This window comes from Takifugu flavidus, chromosome 21 (assembly GCF_003711565.1).
Source record: "Takifugu flavidus isolate HTHZ2018 chromosome 21, ASM371156v2, whole genome shotgun sequence".
Lineage (NCBI taxonomy): Eukaryota > Metazoa > Chordata > Actinopteri > Tetraodontiformes > Tetraodontidae > Takifugu > Takifugu flavidus.
Genome location: NC_079540.1, coordinates 1,946,423 through 1,964,364, shown reverse-complemented (window position 1 = coordinate 1,964,364; position 17,942 = coordinate 1,946,423). Strand labels below are relative to the sequence as shown.

At 40.6% G+C, this 17,942-nt stretch overlaps 3 protein-coding genes and 1 non-coding gene across 8 annotated transcripts; all 4 read left to right on the top strand.

Annotated features, from left to right (window-relative positions):
- Positions 1 to 248: 248 nt before the first annotated feature.
- mapk15 (mitogen-activated protein kinase 15) lies at positions 249 to 6,266 on the top strand. The gene is made up of 14 exons (XM_057020238.1): positions 249 to 655; positions 1,533 to 1,631; positions 1,886 to 1,915; positions 2,192 to 2,282; positions 2,805 to 2,935; positions 3,073 to 3,236; positions 3,320 to 3,459; positions 3,547 to 3,604; positions 3,711 to 3,848; positions 3,968 to 4,073; positions 4,175 to 4,460; positions 4,597 to 4,721; positions 5,266 to 5,418; positions 5,522 to 6,266. Exons 1-14 carry the CDS (start codon positions 566 to 568, stop codon positions 5,705 to 5,707), a joined length of 1,797 nt encoding a protein of 598 aa, XP_056876218.1. The 5' UTR covers positions 249 to 565; the 3' UTR covers positions 5,708 to 6,266.
- A 268-nt stretch (positions 6,267 to 6,534) lies between these two features.
- grinaa (glutamate receptor, ionotropic, N-methyl D-aspartate-associated protein 1a (glutamate binding)) lies at positions 6,535 to 13,885 on the top strand. Of its 4 annotated transcripts, XR_008947884.1 has the most exons (8): positions 6,535 to 6,701; positions 10,032 to 10,351; positions 10,888 to 11,003; positions 11,189 to 11,389; positions 11,467 to 11,595; positions 11,728 to 11,871; positions 12,125 to 12,330; positions 12,906 to 13,885. XR_008947884.1 is itself a non-coding variant. In XM_057020239.1 (7 exons), exons 2-7 carry the CDS (start codon positions 10,063 to 10,065, stop codon positions 12,272 to 12,274), a joined length of 1,029 nt encoding a protein of 342 aa, XP_056876219.1. In that variant the 5' UTR covers positions 6,535 to 6,701; positions 10,032 to 10,062; the 3' UTR covers positions 12,275 to 13,885. The 4 variants fall into 4 exon arrangements, 3 of the variants coding, with proteins under 3 accessions (XP_056876219.1, XP_056876221.1, XP_056876220.1); XM_057020239.1 differs by having other exon boundaries at positions 12,125 to 13,885; XM_057020241.1 differs by lacking the exon at positions 6,535 to 6,701 and adding an exon at positions 6,965 to 7,122 and having other exon boundaries at positions 12,125 to 13,885.
- Positions 13,886 to 13,969: 84 nt separating this feature from the next.
- Positions 13,970 to 17,594, top strand: si:ch211-199g17.9 (uncharacterized protein LOC108180085 homolog). 2 transcript variants are annotated; one of them, XM_057020242.1, is made up of 10 exons: positions 13,970 to 14,060; positions 14,643 to 14,687; positions 14,779 to 14,841; positions 15,689 to 15,763; positions 15,850 to 15,897; positions 16,073 to 16,127; positions 16,563 to 16,652; positions 16,741 to 16,804; positions 16,877 to 16,943; positions 17,016 to 17,594. In XM_057020242.1, exons 2-10 carry the CDS (start codon positions 14,651 to 14,653, stop codon positions 17,105 to 17,107), a joined length of 591 nt encoding a protein of 196 aa, XP_056876222.1. In that variant the 5' UTR covers positions 13,970 to 14,060; positions 14,643 to 14,650; the 3' UTR covers positions 17,108 to 17,594. The 2 variants fall into 2 exon arrangements, with proteins under 2 accessions (XP_056876222.1, XP_056876224.1); XM_057020244.1 differs by lacking the exon at positions 13,970 to 14,060 and adding an exon at positions 14,225 to 14,274.
- Positions 15,468 to 15,603, top strand: LOC130518831 (U8 small nucleolar RNA). Its single transcript, XR_008948144.1, has one exon. It is a non-coding gene; the product is annotated as a U8 small nucleolar RNA (small nucleolar RNA).
- Positions 17,595 to 17,942: the final 348 nt, after the last annotated feature.

The following is a 17,942-nucleotide window of genomic DNA, read 5'->3' as shown; positions in this document are numbered from 1 at the left end:
CCGATTATCAGAGTATTTTAGCATGTACCCTTTAGTCAGATTGAAAAATTCAGGAAAAACACTGTTTTATATGTGTCACTTGACTGGCTATTGGTGATCTAAGGTAATAACTGAAAGTAGAACTTTCAATTATTAGCAGGTGTAATCGGTTGTTTAACCTCCGCCTAACAAGTGTGGGCCTTTATGGCAGCGTTGGTGCGGCGGCCCTTTAAGAACAGGCAGGAAGCTTATTCGTTGCCATGACAACGGAAATTGTGAAACTCTATGGAAGCTGTGTTTGCTGTCGGATTCAAGGACCGGGACACAGAGAGCAACCTCAGGGGAGAGCGCCGGGCTCTGTCACCTGACTACAGGCGAAAATATTGGATGAAAACGGATCCCGCTGCTTCTGGACACGCACCGAGTAACGACTCCCGCTAATAATAAGAAAAGAAGAAGAAGAAAACTTCCGCTTCACGCGACCTCGCTGCAGGATCGGGTCCACTCACAGTCGTTGATACGGAGGAACTTCTCAAGATAATGATGGGGCTTCCAGTGTGAACACAAGTGCCAACCATTTAGGAAAATGAGCGACAAATACGAATCGGCGAAAGTGTCAGAGGTGGAGGAGCACATTTCCCTCAAGTATGAAATCAAGAAAAGATTAGGAAAAGGGGTGAGTCCCGTTTGGCCTGAATTACTCCGGATTTATGCCTAACCCTTTCCAAGCTTCGGGTATGAATTAAAACATGCTGCCATCGGAAAAACTCTACCAATGTCATCCCAGCCCCTTCCTTTAACTATACAAACATTAATGGCGACTTTAGTCCTCCAACGGACCAAATTCAATTAGCATTCAGTGTTTGTTAGGGGTTTTTTTGTTGTTTTTTTTGCAGGGTTTATTTACTTTGGCACCACAATCTGCTCATGCGAAGAACATTTGTGCTCTCTGTCCGTGTTCTCATGTCAGACTTAACTAACCTGTTGTCCGCAGAGATATGTGTTGCACTGCTGCAGAACCTGTTTACACTCGCCTTTTGGGACAGGAGAGACGCTTGAGGGAGGAAAATAAAACACCTGACCCATGTCCCTCGGCAGCTCAGAAACCACTTTTATAGCTCCGGAAAAAGCCACATCCTCTTTCTTTTAAAGTGACGTGTCAAGTTTGGAGGGTTTTCTCTTGGACAACAGCTGCAGGGATGCCAGGACATTGTGCACCTGATACACTGGCTCCAGTGACAGTAATGCTCTATCAACAATAACAGTGTGCTCTGATGCCTCATGTTATGCTTGATTTCACAGCTTCCATCATCACCTCTTTATATTTATAGTCAGGACTTTAGACCCTTGGAGGGATAACAATGGAAAATCAGGATTAGAGGGACAGATTTTTCATAAGTGAACGGTTACCAAAAAGGCATCTACCAGTATGCATAGAGGTGTCCTGACATTTGAGATGTTATAATGAATCCCACCAGTATTCCAACACTGCCTCATTTTTAATGGAGTTCAGTCAAAATGGTGTTTTGACACCAGTGTTCCATCTGTTTCAGGCTTACGGCATTGTTTGGAAGGCGATTGATAGAAAGACCGGTGAGATTGTGGCTGTGAAGAAGATCTTTGATGCTTTCAGGAACAGGACTGATGCTCAGGTGTGTGTTTAATACAGCCAAGTCATTCATTTACTTACCGGTAATAAAGTCTTAGTCATTATTTTCCCCTTTTCCTTTTCTTGCGTGAACATCCGGTTTGAAAGGATTTTAACTTGCAACCTCCTCTAAATACACGACTTCAAGCAAATATGTATTTATATTTTGGCTGGTTTAACTGGACATGACGGTGGCATTTACCTGTTTTAAGGCAGCTTGTTTCTCTTATTCGTCTGCTATTTTCCTTCATATTTCAGAGGACCTTCAGGGAAATCATGTTCCTCCAGGTAAGTTTATTCCCTCCATAAGAACACAACAGTTAACTCCTTTCTTTGATAAGTTTGTTCCACTGAATTTCTCCATTATGGCCGTTCTGCAGCACTTCCCTGTTGCTGACCTACATTCACGTGGCGCTCTGTGCACTCTGCTGCCACACATGCTTGCATAACTACTGTTAAAATCTTTACCTGGTTGTTTCCCAGTGTTGACCCAACACTAGAAATTCCTGACCAGACAGGGCTTTCTTGAGTTTCTGATACTAAACGTGATCTTTTTGCCGGCAGGAATTTGGAGATCATCCCAACATTGTCAAACTCCTAAATGTCATCAGAGCCCAGAATGATAAAGATATTTACCTCATTTTTGAGTATATGGGTGAGTGTTGTTTAATGCTCAGACTTCAAATGGGTGAGTAAAGGCAACAGTGACTGCAGTCTTACTTGAATTGGCAGTGAGTGTGTGTCTGTGAGTGTGTGTTGGCTGCATTGCCAACTTGCTCAGCCACTTGGCCTCTTTTACTTTGCAGCAAATTCCACCTTTGTACAAGCAGTAATTAAGTGCATGAGGAAATGTGTTGCAGTATGTTGAGGAGCTTTGCTTGGTAGTCCTCTTACTGCAGAGGTTCCTTACCCGTCGAGTTCCTGGTTCCCTTTTTACAACCACTAAAATGATATTAAAGATATTATTAAATATAACTGTCGACATAAGATTTGGATGTTTAGAAGTGTATTGACAGTGACCCTTGAGACAGGTTGATTTCTTTGTTGACAAAGTGAGGAGTTTATTATACTACATTCTGTTCAATTGCAACAGTTTATTATGTATGTTAGGGCTTGTTTAGATTATGGTATAGGTCTTGATGTAACTGGTGTATTTTTGTTTTAATTTCCTTTTCAGATACGGACCTGCATGCCGTGATAAAGAAGGGCACTTTACTGAAAGACATTCACAAACGTTATGTGATGTACCAACTTTTAAAAGCTCTTAAATACCTGCATTCAGGAAATGTTATCCACAGGGACCAAAAGGTACATCAGCAGAGACAGATGTAGTCTTGAAATATTTTTGGAATATTCGTGCTAAAAGGCAACAAGCTGCCACTTAGTGTGAGATTTCAGCTGTCTGGCCCGGTGATAAGTATCCTTTTCTCATGTATTCCAAACAGCCATCCAACGTGCTGTTAGACACCGACTGTGTAGTCAAGCTCTGTGATTTTGGTCTAGCCAGATCACTTAAACAATTCCAAGAGGACAGCTGTAATCCAGCGCTGACGGAGTACGTGGCCACTCGCTGGTACCGAGCTCCCGAGATTCTGCTGGGATCCGCGAGGTGCCGTCGCCATTTGTTACATCCAAAACGGCTGATGATGGTGTTTTCCAAGTCAATTGTGAGTCAGTATCTGTTGTCCAAAGGTACACTAAAGGTGTGGACATGTGGAGTCTGGGCTGCATCCTGGGAGAGATGCTTCAGGGTAAAGCTCTGTTTCCTGGGACTTCCACTATCAACCAAATCGAAAAGATCATGAGTGCCATACCTCACCCAAGCCCAGAAGGTGACAAGATGCAGTCAAAAACAACTGACCTTTTCATTTGAGTACAGAGCTTTCATGTGATTTTATTAATTTATGTTTATTTTTCAGACATTATGGCAATCAGATCTGAATATGGCTCCTCGGTGATTCAGAGGATGTTATTGAAGTAAGAAAGGATGGATTACACATCTGTGTTGCCTTAAGAGCGATTTAAGATCTCACAAGTGCTTAAACTAGAAAGCTCTATTTAAAAATCTCTCTTCTTTCACCAGACCACAAGTGCCTTTACAGGATCTTCTCCAACCATCTGTTCCCCCGGATGCTCTGGACCTTTTGAAAGGTTTGCTTGTTTTCAACCCAGACAAGCGGCTGACAGCTGAGCAAGCTCTCCAGCACCCATATGTGTCGAGGTATCGATGATTAAAAACCAAAACAATTATATGGATGTTACTAACAAGGTTTTGATAACCCATAAGATCATTATGAAGATGTGCCATTAATTCATGAATGCATTTTCTTGTCCCTGAAGGTTTCACAATCCAGCCAAAGAGCCAGCTCTTAACTATGACGTAATACTGCCAGTGGACGATGCTGTACAATTATCTGTTGTTCAGTACCGCAACAAGCTTTATGAGGTACAAGCAGAGCCCTGACCTAGTTTGAAAAACATGTTTTATAATGATTATATTTATTTATAATGATTTTTTTTTTTTAATGATTTTTTCATTCTTTGCAGATGATGTTGGAGAGAAGGACTAATCAGAGCATGCTCAAACTAATCCAGAAAAAAGACAGCAGCAGTGGGGAGAACCCCAGTGCCACAGACAAGGAAGGAAATGGTTCAGAGGCAGCAAATGGGAACATTGACAATGACCTTGAAGAGAAAGTACATCACAAACATACGTCCATCCCTAAAGCTGGACCCATGCACGTGTCAACCCCGCCTGCTGTGGAGAGGATGAGTCCGTTAGTTGGCCCTGGCCTTGGAAAACTCACATACAATCCCATCACACACGCCCCAAGTGCGTGATCATCTGCAGCGCTAACCTAAAAATATGCTTTTTAAATTGTCATTTATTGGATTCTGCCTTATTTAAATCAGAAATTTTTGATTAAGGATTTTTTTAAAAATAGTAATATCTTTAATCTTCCATTCAGATGGCTTTGTTCGGAGTCCAGTTGGTCCAGCTCATCACTGCAACTCGACTGCAGCCAATGGTAGACTAACGGAGCAGAACAGTAATAGAAATGCAACATCATCACCGACAGAGGGCGCCACTGGTGTAAGCAACACGCATTAGTCCTTTTAATTCACTCTCACTCATTCATTTTCTACCACTTTTCCCCTCCACTGAGGGTCGCGGGGGGACTGGAGCCTATCCCAGCACAATGGGCGGAGGCAGGGTACAGCCTGGACTGGACGCCAGTCAATCGCAGGGCTAACACATATAGACACACAACCATTCTCTCTCACACTCACACCTACGGGCAATTTTAGAGTTTCCAATTAGCCTAATCCCCAATCATGCATGTCTTTGAACTGTGGGAGGAAGCCGGAGTACCGGAGAGAACCCACACAGGCACAGGGAGAACATGCAAACTCCACACAGAAAGACCCCAATCAATCCCAACCGGGGATCGAACCCGGGGCCTTCTTGCTGTGAGGCAACAGTGCTAACCACCACACCACCGTGCCGCCCCCCTTTTAATTCATGTTTGTGTAAAAAAAAAAAAAATCCCTTTGAAAAGACATACTTTGACAGTTCCTTGTCATGCGTGTGATTTTCAACCTGTTTTGTTATTTTTTAAAATTCCGTTTTACACAAGTCTATGGACCAGATCCTGCAACGTGGTCGATCGGCACCCGCCTCCCACAACCGTGCCTTCTCGTCGGCCCTAAACCAAACCCAAAACAACCCACTGGTTCGCAAAGATGAGACACCCCTGACCTCCGGGATACAGGTCACATCTGCACAGCTGGTGAGTGCGCCCCAACACAGAACATGCAGGGTGAAATACCGATTTTTTGATTATTTTTTAGAAATCGAATATAAGGATATCACTGTTTCTCCCCCCCTTGCAGAACCAACGTTCCAACTCGCAAGTTCGGCCAACAGTAAGGTTTAGCAAGAAGGTTTTCCAGAGCAACTGTAACGTGGCAGCTGCAGGTGACCCTCGAGCCAAACTGGGCAGCTACACACAAGCTTATGGTACTATCAACAAGAGTGACCTGGACAATCTGCTGCGGAGCCAGCCTTACCGCCAGTAGTTGCTGCCATGTGATAACATTGGGCATTTAAAATACATATTTTCCTCCTGTGACCGGGGAATTTCACACTGGAAGACAAGTGACTGTTTGTGAAACTATGTAGATCATAGCTGTTGACAATGACAATTTATTTATATTTGTAAAAATTGTCATTTATATAACTTCGTAATGTACTGATGCAACATCAAGTAGAATGTAGCATAGCACTTTTTTGTTTTTTATTTTTCAGATAAATTACCTCAATGGTTATAAACCTGGAAATTAAAGCCTTTTAAGAGTCATCTACAATTTATCAATCATATGTATTTTTATGTTTATATGTTAGTCATATGGTATTTTTTCCCAAATGTTTATATTTCAAGACATAGATAGCATAACAAAACAGTCATGCAATACTGAGTATGCATTGGGAAACTTAGGGGAGTGGGATCAGACAGTGACATTAAATGGTCAAATGTTAAAGTTTTTTACTCGAGGTCATTTGAGTTTAGCTCTATGGAGAACTAGATACGTGTTTTAATGTAGGTCTTTCATGTATAATAAAGTTAAGCTGGCCAGACTGGCTTGTCTTGTCATGTCAACACTTTAAATATTTGGTTTAAATAAGGGCCAGACCTTTATTTGTGCATGGATTAGTTTTAAAAATTTTAAACCTCTTTCCCTCAATTTTAAACGTATTCCCTTAATCCTTTTTCCCCTTTAATGTTATATACGTAGATTAACCAGAGAAATCTGAGCTATAGGCGTCATCACACTCACGAGCGGTCGATGTGACGTCAGTTTAAGACTCTTTTATAACGCTTATAAAGGAGCAGGCGATACCTGTCGCTGTTTGTTTGCGCGAAACGCTGACAGAACGGGGACTCGCGCTCGTCACGTGACGACCGGTGGCGGTGTCGTCATCCGCTCGCGAGTCGACCCGGCTCAGACGTTTCGAGAGGAGGAGGAGGAGGATAACGACGAAGAGCTTCTGTCGGCAGCTGCTCGGAACCAGGCAAGTGTCAGCGCGCGCCGACGGCGCGTTTGAACCCGTCGGTTTATTCATCTGTGCTGTAGGCGCGCGCCCGGCCGGCTCGCTTCTATCGCGGCTACCACGCCACGCGCAATCGTACAATTAAAATGCGAAAACATGGCAGCGTGAGCGGAACATTCCGTGGCGTGGTGCAGTGAGCTTTAGGTGGATAAATAAATGCGTTTGGGGAGGGAGGGGCGCGGCTGTTAGAGTCGGCTTGTGGGCGGGTGAGCTTTATCCATAATTGATCAATTTAACTCAGCATCCATCGTCCATCATGGCGATGAGCAAGGCTGCGTTCAGCATCGTCGATCGTCATCATGCTGGCAGTATCGGCTTTTATTCGGTGCTGTGGTAAAATAACAGATGGCCGTATTTCTGCGCTGGCGAGGCCTAGATGGAGGTCTGTCCGCCGGGGTATGACCGTGGAGCCGAGGCCCGCTGCGGGCGTATGGGTGTGGGAGTCGTGGTTCTGCGTTGGTTTTTTGCTGTGCATCACCTCTAACCAGAAATCGATTGTGTTAAGACCGGATCGCTGTTTTTAATTTTATTCCATGTAGAGCTTTTAACTTGTCATTCATTGTAGCACATATAGGCAGACTGTGTCCAAGCTTGTTGAATTTCTATTTATATTGCATTTGTATTGCATTTATATTGCATTTGTTGCAGCCGTGGAAATAACAACCCCTGCAAGATAGTCAGGCCTAACGGTCCTTTCTGAACAAGGGGCCAATATTAAAAAAACACAAGGACAGAAGCGGCAATGCAAAGAAAAAATATTTTTAATAGGAATCTGTTATGCCACGTCGTACAAAAAGCACTTTTTGTGGAACCCAGCAGGTGAATCTGCTGTGCTTATACTTGTGTTTAGACTTTCATTTAGCTGAAACTGCCGACTGTAGCAGACTATGAATGAGATATTTGTGTAGTTGGTTATCTATAGTTCTGGGATGGGAGGTGAAACATCTGCCAGTTTCTTTCAACAGACCATTTGAATCTCCGCTAGAAGCGTCAACTGTTTGTCGCTGTTGTTTTGAGGCCTCAAGTTAACACCCTCACTGGTATAGGCCTCCCTGCTTTGTCCGGATGTTCCTGTGGTGTCACGGTGTTTTCCAATGTTGCTCAGGCATGCACAGAGTGTGATGCAAATGGGTTGGTCAAGGTATTGTGCTTGCCTAGTTGTGTTACATGGCCCTCTGGTTAGCTCAGGGAGCTCAAATCCTTTAGTGATAAATACCACCAGAATTCATGGAAAGGTGCACTGAGGCTGGAGCACTGCTTTTTAAGGCATTTAAGGGGGTAAAATAAGTAGTTTTGTTGTTGTGTTAACAGTATATTACACAAGAGCTGGACAACAATCAAAAAATAAGTAAACACCTTTGAATACTAATATTTACTCCTTTCCAAATTTTTCTTAACAGATTTTATTGCCGAATGATGTTTAATATTCAATTAGAACGCAAACTTGAATCCTCGTCATTTTTTGTTTCATTTATAGAAACACCGAGTATTTTTCAACAGTTTAGCAATACCTACTTTGAATCCATTTCACAGTTTAGGTCAGCTTGATTGCATTTTCTGCATGATATACTTCCTGAATGTCAGGCTTAGATCATTTATATGGACATTAGACAGGGAGGGGATCACATGCATTCACGGTTTCTGTCACACTCGGGGGTCAGACTTGTTTGTGAAGCTATGGCTGCAGAACTATTGATCTGGTTCATGTCAGCTCACATGATAAACCTGTGCTGATTATGCTGAAAACGTCCCAAAAGAGAAACTAATTTTCAGTTCACAAAACCGCAGTTCACAAAAACTGTCCTCTCTGCTCCCATTGCACAATCATTTTTGTTCAGAAAGCTGTGAGGGGATTGGGTTGTTTTCTGTTATGATCGTTATCTTTTTAGTGTGAAGCAGAGCCAAATCTAGTGTCTGTCCTTTCACTGCATCCTCCTTATGATGGACGGACAGGATCAGGACACACAGGATCGCACACTGGAGTGTGTGTTTGCCAGTGTTTTATACACAGTGGCAGTGTTGCATAACTAATCCAGTGGGGTGGAGAATAAGGGTAGGGCTACACACAGTCTGCAAAAGATTTTATCCAACCTGTCAACAAATGGATGCACAGGAATTCATGTAAATTTAAAAAAAAGGCAACTGAGCATTTGCCTTTCACACCTTTTACGTTAATTAGGGAATGTTTCTTGCTTCTGTGAGTGTGGAGTCATGCTTTGCAGATGTCCAGGTGTGGGAAGTCATTAGCTTTAGCGTGGCCAAGGCAGCTCAACCCATTGCTGGCTCTATTGTTGAAACAACTCTGAAGATAAAAGCATCAGGAGCTTTGATTCAGGGTGCTTTACATATTTATTACATTTTTTACATGCATGGTATTAAGGCTGCATTCTCTGACTAACATCGATTAATTAATTAATTAACTCTCTCAGCAACTATAGGAAGAAATACAAAGTACGAAAAACTGTGTTTGTAAATCCAGAATTCCCTACACATAAATGTCCAAATTTGGATATTTAAAGAATGGTTGAAACCTTATTCTTGAGGCAGCAGTAAGTGAAGCACGATTCAACTAGCTGCTAGATGTGCCTCTAACAGTTGCTTTATCATCAATAGAAATGTGAACAACTTTGACATGTGTTTATATCCAATTTGTCTGCATATTTCTACGGCAACTATGCTCAGGTACCCAGTATTTGCTAACTCCTCCGATCTGCCCCACCAGCCTTCCCTGCCCAAAAACTCCACACCACCACTATGAACAAAGTTTTCCAGTTGGCAGTCCTACCTTCATTTTCAATATTGTTCTTGTGTCATTTTTTCAAATGATGATGTCACCTCTGTTATCCCTTCCAACCTGGAGGACTTTGTAGTCCTGTACATGTACCAGATTTAATGTGATAAAAATTTGACAAGTTCAATTTAATATTTGTGATTTTATTTGAAAAATGTGTGCTTTAAATGATAAATTAGTGTCAACAACCACTCCTAGATATTTAAACTCTTCCACTACGTTAAGGCTCTGTCATTGCCTCTTCAGTATAGAGTGGTGGCTGATCCAGCAGTCATATCCTGCAGTGCCTTATATTTTATGCCGCTGATCCCCTGCGGCCTGATTGTCCAAGATTTCTCTCCCACAATCCCATTAAGCCATTCTTCTTTGCATCTTCAATTAAAATTTTATAGCGTTCCAGAATAATCATTTAAACTCATTGCAGTGCAAAATGTTTTACTGAAAATTTGACTGTGTGTTTGTGAAATTCAGTCTAAATTCTGATTATCATCTTCTCACAGATTGTTAGCAGTTTGAGCCTTGGATTGCACCATGGCCCAGGACAAGAACACATACCCAATCATGGGTGAGACCAACCCACTTCATCAAAGTGTTTACGGTCCTCCTCAGCCAGGTTTCGTTGTGCCTCCTCCCAACTACAGCCAAGGCCCCGGAGGTCCTTACCAACCAGCAGCCGACTATGGACAGCCAGGCTTCCCTCCTGTGGGCCCAGGTTATGCACCTGGCCCCTACCCTCAGATGCCCTACCCACAGGGACCCTACCCTCAGGGCCCTTACCAGCATGGACCTGGACAGCAAGGCTTTGCCAGCGACCCTATGGGTGAGTTATGATGTCAGGGTGGCTTCATACACAAAAAAGTTGCAACAGAGTTTGGCCATCAGGGTGGACAGAAATGAACATAAACCTTCAGCTGCTTTTCCACTGCGGAAGTTTCTGGTAAATACTGGGGGCAGAAACTTTACAGAAACATCTCACTTGGCCCTCTTGATGGTCATGTCTCCACTGTGGGGTAGGACCCCGCGGCGACGTCATGAGTTTCCTTCTACGTGTAGTTGTCACATGACAGTTTTGACCATGACATTATCCAGGCGAGCCACCAATAGGAAAAAATCATAATGTCAACGAGGAAGGAGGTGAACATGGAAGGGGCTGAGGCACTGAAATATTCTAAGAGAATATGATTTCCTACTCCTCCGTGCAGTTATGGAGTTCTGCCTACATGACATTTTTTCCCCCTGATCTATCGCTGTAAGCTGTACCTGTCTACATTTCTGTGTTGATTAAAACTGAGTAAATTTCCCCAAAGTTCCTGCAGTTGAAACGCATCTGTTGTTCTGTTATTGCCTTTTGTTCAGGAAATATTGGCAGCCCTGGTTACCATGGAGACGTGCCTCCGAATTACTATGATAACGACGAGTTCACCAACTCTGGTTTTGAAGACAAAAGCATCCGGCAAGCCTTTATCAGAAAAGTATGTTGTTTGTTTGGCTGCACATTGATGCAAAATGTGTCATAAATGCAATATTTGCATAAAACTAGTAATTTGATGATTGTCACTATAATGCTGGTCAATAAGATCTTGTTTCTAAAACGTGTTTAGCTGGTTGAACATTGATTGAAACTGGTTCTTATGCAGTATATCTTGCGTTCCCTCAGGTGTTCATGGTGCTCACAGTGCAGCTTCTGGTCACATTCTCCTTCGTTGCCGTCTTCACCTTCGTGGACGATGCCAAGAGATTTGTTCGGCAGTATCCGTACCTGTATTATGTTTCCTATGCAGTCTTCTTCGTCTCTCTGATAGTCCTCAGCTGCTGTGGAGACTTCCGCCGTAAGCACCCGTGGAACTTGATTGCACTGGTAAGGGTTTGAGCAAACGACAAGCAGCATTTACATCAGCGTCACTTCACACACGTACCGGTTTCTGTGCCTTGCAGTCCATCTTAACGCTGAGCCTCTCCTACATGGTGGGCATGATCGCCAGCTTCTACGACACAGACACCGTCGTCATGGCGGTGGGCATCACAGCAGTGGTCTGCTTCACTGTTGTCATCTTCTCACTTCAGGTCAGCACCCACAACCAACTTAAATAATTAAGTTATATTGTATATTGAGGGATCCACATGCTCTTTGTTCATGCTTTTTAAACTTTTGAAGATTGCATTTGGTTAAAATACTTTTTTGTCTTTTAACCACAGAGCAAATATGACTTCACATCCTGCCACGGCGTACTTTTTGTGTGCCTGATTGTTCTGTTCCTCTTCTCGATCCTCTGCATCTTTATCCGCAACAAGATCCTCCACCTTGTCTACGCATCCTTGGGGGCCCTGCTTTTCACCTGTGTGAGTTTCAGAGGCGTTGTCCTCCTTGCAGGTTCACCAGGTGTCACCACAGCTGTTCTTTTGAGTAGCTTTATTTTTCATGCTTGTGCTGCACTGTCTCTCTTTAAGGAATAAGCCCTTCAAAGAGACTTAAAAATACTTAATCTTTATTAAATGACCAAAGGAAAGAATATGGACACGTCATATTATAAGACCACCTATGTATACATTTATAGATATGCCAACCCTATTCTTGCTTTTCTTTCATTTGCAGTTTTTGGCTGTTGACACCCAGCTTCTCCTGGGCAACAAGAACCTGTCCCTGAGTCCAGAGGAATACATTTTTGCTGCCCTCAACCTGTATACTGATATCATCCAAATTTTCATCTACATCCTGTCTATTGTGGGACGCTCCCGGGAATAAAGGTGCAACTTCAAGACAACAAAATGGGAAAGCAATCGCCTCATTTGGTTGTGATGGTAAAGTTCCCTTTTGCTATACCTTTGGTCATCTTTCCTTCCCCTTTTCTGTTTTCCCCCCTTCTCCTTTACCCAGCCAGCCATCAGCAGGATGGTCTCCTGCGGTTCTTCTTCCTGTTAAAGGGAGGGCTTCTTGCTAAAGCTGCTTGTTGGGGGTCAGTCTCTGGGTTTCTCTAAATCATCTGGAGGCAATTTTAATTGTAACGGACGCTGTGTAAATAAAATTGAATTGATCAAATTAAACAGGAAATTTACCCAGACCTACTGCTGACTAGATGATGTAAATATGTAATTTACTCAACTGTCACCACTCTGCTTAATCTAACTTTCTGCTTCTATTAACACAAATGGTTAAACAGTATAAATAACTAGCTTTCAGTTTGGGTCAGCATGTGGTTTAAAAGGTGTTTGGCTCTGGGTGAGAATCAGCCTTTCACTGCTGCAGAGATTGTGAAACGGTTGTAGTCAATATCCAAGGAAACCTGTTCCTGTAGTGATGATAAAACTAGTGAGTGAAATTAACCACCTCCTTCAGTCCGCCTGTTTCTTTCTACAAATGCGTCTTTTCTCTTCAGCTGACTGGCGTTAAGCAAGTGTGCATGGCAACACTGGACACCCACCTTCTGCTGTGATGCATATATAGAACCGTCAGTAATTCTTGCCTGCTTTTGACAGCTGTAACTAGTTACATGTTTACTGTATACAACACAGTACGCCACAGACCATTGAAAGGCATGCTGGAGTGATTTTTTTTGTTTTAATTATTTTTTAAATTCAGCTGCATAGCTTGGGAAAGGATATTCTCTGATGACAGAAGTTTGCTTTTCCAGTAACTTAATAAAGACATTTTGATGGAAAACTGAATGTTGTATGTATAAATTACAAGTATTGATTCATGTTTATATATGTTCTCTCTCTCTCTCTCTCTCTCTCTCTCTCCACACACACACACACATCTCAAGAGGAAGATATTCCCCTTTTCATTTTTTTTTTCCATCATGATATTACTGCTAAGTTGTATTTATTTTCTTTAGAACATGTGAAGAAGTTTCTAATGCTTTTTTTTTTTTGGTCCATGTGTTTCAACTTGTGAATGGATAGGCTTATATGTGAAGGAAATGGTGAATATTTAATTTAAATATTTATTGAGTTTGAGTTATTTTGGAAATTTCATGCACAAGTGTCAAATAATATCAAGGGGTTAGTGTTTTAAATCAGCAGACACAAAACTTGAATTAAAACGAACTCTAAGCATTGTTACTGAATAACTATTGTTTCAATTGTTTTCACTTTGCATGACCCAGTTTATTTGTATGTACTGTTAATACACACTGTACCTGTGTTCTAGTTCTGGAGATAAACGGTATTTAGATTATCTTTTTAACTATTGTGTTCTAACGGGTATGTGTGTATAGAACACTTTAGCAGTTTGATGATTATTTAAGTAATTCTTGGGGCGTCGTAGGTCTGTTTGCATTGCACATTTGCATTAACTGCAACTACATGCCCCTACTCTGCTTTTTGCATTACATTAAAGATGACACGTTTAAAAGTATCTTGGCGTTTTGTTTATTTATGGTTCGGCTGATTACGTTGTAAATGCGTTAAAAACGTATGCGACGCCCGACTTCATTAGAAATGTATACATATATGTGATGAAATTCATCTGTTGCGCACTTTTATTTCGCCAGTCGTTGACCGCATCTACCCCGTCGTCAAGCATTAACAGGGTAATAATTTGTAAATAAATTCTTATCTGCAAACGTTTAACAAATCTTTATCTTTGATAGTGTAGGTGTACTACATATTAGGATATTTTTCTTAGATACCGCTTTGTTTTATATGTAGGCTATTTTAAAATAAATTAAAAAAAAAAAAAAACAACCGTTATTCCAGTAGTAATGACATCCCATTAGCTGAAGAAGTTAAGAGTACGCATATTTGGTAATAAGTCCTTAAAATGTCTGTTTTTACATCTAATGTGTTGCCTCATACTTCACCTTTAATTTGTTAGTAAATTTGAGAGATTTGACAGTTAATTTTAGAATCGTTTTGTTATCTCAAATATTAGCCAGCTAGCATAGGTTTCAGTAGAGTACATAGCTTTTATGTTGGAAACTTTTGGCTTTAGTGATCAACATATTAAACTTCTATTTATATTTATTGCAAAAAAAATTATAAACTATTCCTGCAATTTAAACAATTGGGTTAACTTAAATATACACCATAACCTAATTTGCTAACACGTGTTAAAAATCTGCGATTCCGTTTGGGAGGTCAAAAATAAGTGACCGTTTTAATTTCTGTAACAGAATTCAACATGGAAGACCTGGTAAGCATTCTCCGTCTTAATGAAGGTTAGTTTGAGTCACTATTTCAATAACCACAAATGAAACAAATAAGGAAAACCCCAAATTACGGCTCGAATAAATTCTACTCTGCTGTCAGATGGAACTGATAAAGCACCCAAAGTCGAAGAATTGATGTGTACATTAAGATCTCTACAAAAAGGTAATGTTTGAATTTTTTTATGTGTTAAATGTTAAATCATCGAGTCCCATTCAACAGCGAAATATATTCATATGAAACCGTGAGGGAAAAGAGGAATAATTATTTCATGATGGAAAAGTACGCGTATGTCTTCAAGTTTATTAAGTAACGTCACACTTTGTACAGGAACGAATGTCAAGAGAGTACGGCTAGAGTAGGAGGGAAATTAGTGCGACACTGTTCCGCTTCCGGTCGTAACGTGTTTTCATTTTGTAATCTTACATTATTTGCCAGAAATAATCTCAGAAAATATATGCATTTGTTCTTAAAGATCCACTGTATACGCACAATGTAACAACCTTTCAAATATTGTAATTTAAAGATCGATAGAAACAGTTTAGGGAATCAACCAATGGAAAGACTCATAGTCCTGTAATATGCTAATAAAGACGCACTTCCGTACGAGTTAATTGGGAATAATGAGAGAGAATTGCGTCAGATTCGAATAGAATAGACAATATTGAATTCCTAACACTCCTTTTAAACAATATATGCGTTTATGTAAGTCACTATTAGCTGGATGTAAAACCATTACTTAACTAGCTGGTCCCAATGTGCATAAGCGTTTCCCACGGAAGGCTTCTCTATCTTCAGTGAGGTATATCCTTACCTGTTACTTCAGAAATGAAGTTGCAGAAAATGATGAATGGAGGCAGCATGAGGAATGATTATATGTCCTCTGTCATGTTGGGAACAGCAACACCCTTCATGACCCATTCTGATCAAACGTGTGACTAACAATATCTGGATATATCAGTCAATTAGCTGTGTGGTTCTCTTTGCCATTTTTATTTGATTTGTGTTTCAGGTGAAAGCAATCTTGATATAGAAATTTCTGAGCTTACTTGTACTTGTGACTCTCTGCAAGAGGAGTTGCACACGTGTAAGTCATAAATCCAAGTATAATCATTGTCTCTCCTTAGAATTGTTGTCAATAAGTTTAGTTACTCATTTATTTATTTTTTACAGTGGAAATAAAAGTTCACCAACTAGAAGAAATCCATAAGCAAAAAGAAGGTACATGCATAGTTGCTTACAACAAATTGGGTTGCTTTGGGCTACAAGCAACAAACAGCACAGACTGACTGTCTAGATTATGTGACTATATCACAACACAGTCATCATCTCTATCATAACATAGCTGATATATATGATGTTGGCACATAGCCTAATAACTGAATTTTGTCTTTAGAGCTGTTCAAAACGATAGAGTTCCAATGTGAAGAGACCGGGCAGGATTGTGCCAAGTAAGTTAGATTCCCCCCACTTATTTACAGAGAACCAAAGCGAGCTCAAGACTTTTCAAGTGTTTCTTATATCCAACACTAGGTGGCAGCATTTCGCTGTATTCCGTTATTTCGCCATATCCTATCCACAGAATAATAAATATTTAAGGTTGATGGGTTTATCATTATGGTGTTGCCACCCTGGGAAGGCAGAAATTATACAGAAACAGAACCTTGGCGACTCAATGTTTGAATATATTTAAGCTGATATATGTTGTTTATTCAATCTTATTTATGTTTAATTGTTTACCTCATAGGCATGTTAATGTATACAACATAATAAACTGCTTGTAAATTACTTATAGTGTATGCCTTGATTTGCCCAAGTATTGTGAGCATTAGGTGGTACTTTTAAATTTCATATTTTATTGATACTGACAGGAGCATATTTTTCAGGCAGATGAACCTGAGCAAGTTGCACTGTGATGTCCTGGAACAGTACAAGTGTGAAATCCAGGAATTACATCTAAAATTACAGAAACAACGGTATTTTTATTGTTGTGGATTAGATTTCAGAGTGTAACCTTATAAACGTCACACAATTTTGTGTCTTTGTGCCTTTTTTAATTTGCAGAGTGAAGCTTGAAAATCAACTTCTTGACCTGATAGAGCAGCATAAGTTTTTGGAGTCCATGTTTGTATGTTGTATCATGAATATAACAATATTCCCAGTATTATTTAACTTTAAATATATGGATCTTTTTTTCTAGTCTTTAAAAAACCTCCCAAATGAAATAAAGCGTGCTGAGACTACAAACAATCAGCTGTTATCAGTCGGTAAGTCCATTAAAGTGTTTGAAGAGTTTGCTTATTCATGAATATGTGATTATTTGTGGCTCGTGTTTATAGAACAGGCAAAAATCGCCCGGTTGTGCCAACTTAATGAGGAGCTGGAACAGGTGAAGCAGCTGGAAGCAACTGCTAAGACTCAGGAGGAATAAACTGCATCTCTTTAGCTGGAGGTCCTCAAATCAGAGGTGATAGGTCAAGTATGTCAGACTGGTTCAGATAAAATCAGTATTTTATGGTTGTGACTTGTCTTTCCGGTGTTATTACTGTTTTTGTTCTATTGTTGAGTTCTGTGAGTTGGAATACAGTTTTTCTTTGCAAAACAAGCCTTGCTTGATGCAATTCTCCAGAATATTTTAGATTTTGTGACTTGTTTAGTCAGTTAAGAGTTCTGTAGATCGACGTAGTGAATCTGTTGATCGAGCATGATGCAAATGTTTATAGTCACTACAAATAAAATTATTTGTGTTATATTTTCAAATGAGTTTTACTTGTCAATTTTAAAGATGCAGTAATGGGGGGAAAGTACAATAACTGCACAATACACACACAATGTGTATTTGTTGTACGTTTCAAGAGAACACTGAAAATATTTCAAACAAAATTTGATACTAAAATAAAAATATTACGACAACCCTGTGATTAGTCCCCTTCTAATTAATACCAATTAGGCATTTTAGTTATGAACACATATTTACATCAATAATACACATTAACAGTAAAGTGATCACAACCTGCTTTAGAGGACCACCGAGATGTTTGCATGTACAGAAAAAGGACAAACCCTGAGGTAAAATGATACATTATCTCTTTGATTTATGCTGTAGAAACAGCACTTTGATATCCAACCGTGCTGTGAAGCAGCTTGGGATGTGTTTTGCACAATCGCATCGCTAAATCTTTGATTTGATTGTGTTTACACAGTAGGCAGAAGGCCTGCACAGGGTAGGTAGATCTCTGCAGTTATGTGAGGAGGCAAGGCTCTTC

Excerpts from the sequence above, each read along its gene's own strand:
- grinaa (XM_057020239.1), top strand. The coding sequence starts at position 10,063 with ATGGCCCAGGACAAGAACACATACCCAATCATGGGTGAGACCAACCCA. Across the intron at positions 11,004-11,188 it reads GGCAAGCCTTTATCAGAAAA|GTGTTCATGGTGCTCACAGT; the intron begins GTATGTTGTTTG and ends GCGTTCCCTCAG. Across the intron at positions 11,872-12,124 it reads GGGCCCTGCTTTTCACCTGT|TTTTTGGCTGTTGACACCCA; the intron begins GTGAGTTTCAGA and ends TTTCATTTGCAG.
- si:ch211-199g17.9 (XM_057020242.1), top strand. The coding sequence starts at position 14,651 with ATGGAAGACCTGGTAAGCATTCTCCGTCTTAATGAAG. Across the intron at positions 15,764-15,849 it reads GCAAGAGGAGTTGCACACGT|TGGAAATAAAAGTTCACCAA; the intron begins GTAAGTCATAAA and ends TATTTTTTACAG. Across the intron at positions 15,898-16,072 it reads AATCCATAAGCAAAAAGAAG|AGCTGTTCAAAACGATAGAG; the intron begins GTACATGCATAG and ends TTTTGTCTTTAG.
- mapk15 (XM_057020238.1), top strand. The coding sequence starts at position 566 with ATGAGCGACAAATACGAATCGGCGAAAGTGTCAGAGGTGGAGGAGCAC. Across the intron at positions 656-1,532 it reads AGAAAAGATTAGGAAAAGGG|GCTTACGGCATTGTTTGGAA; the intron begins GTGAGTCCCGTT and ends CATCTGTTTCAG. Across the intron at positions 3,237-3,319 it reads ATTCTGCTGGGATCCGCGAG|GTACACTAAAGGTGTGGACA; the intron begins GTGCCGTCGCCA and ends TGTTGTCCAAAG.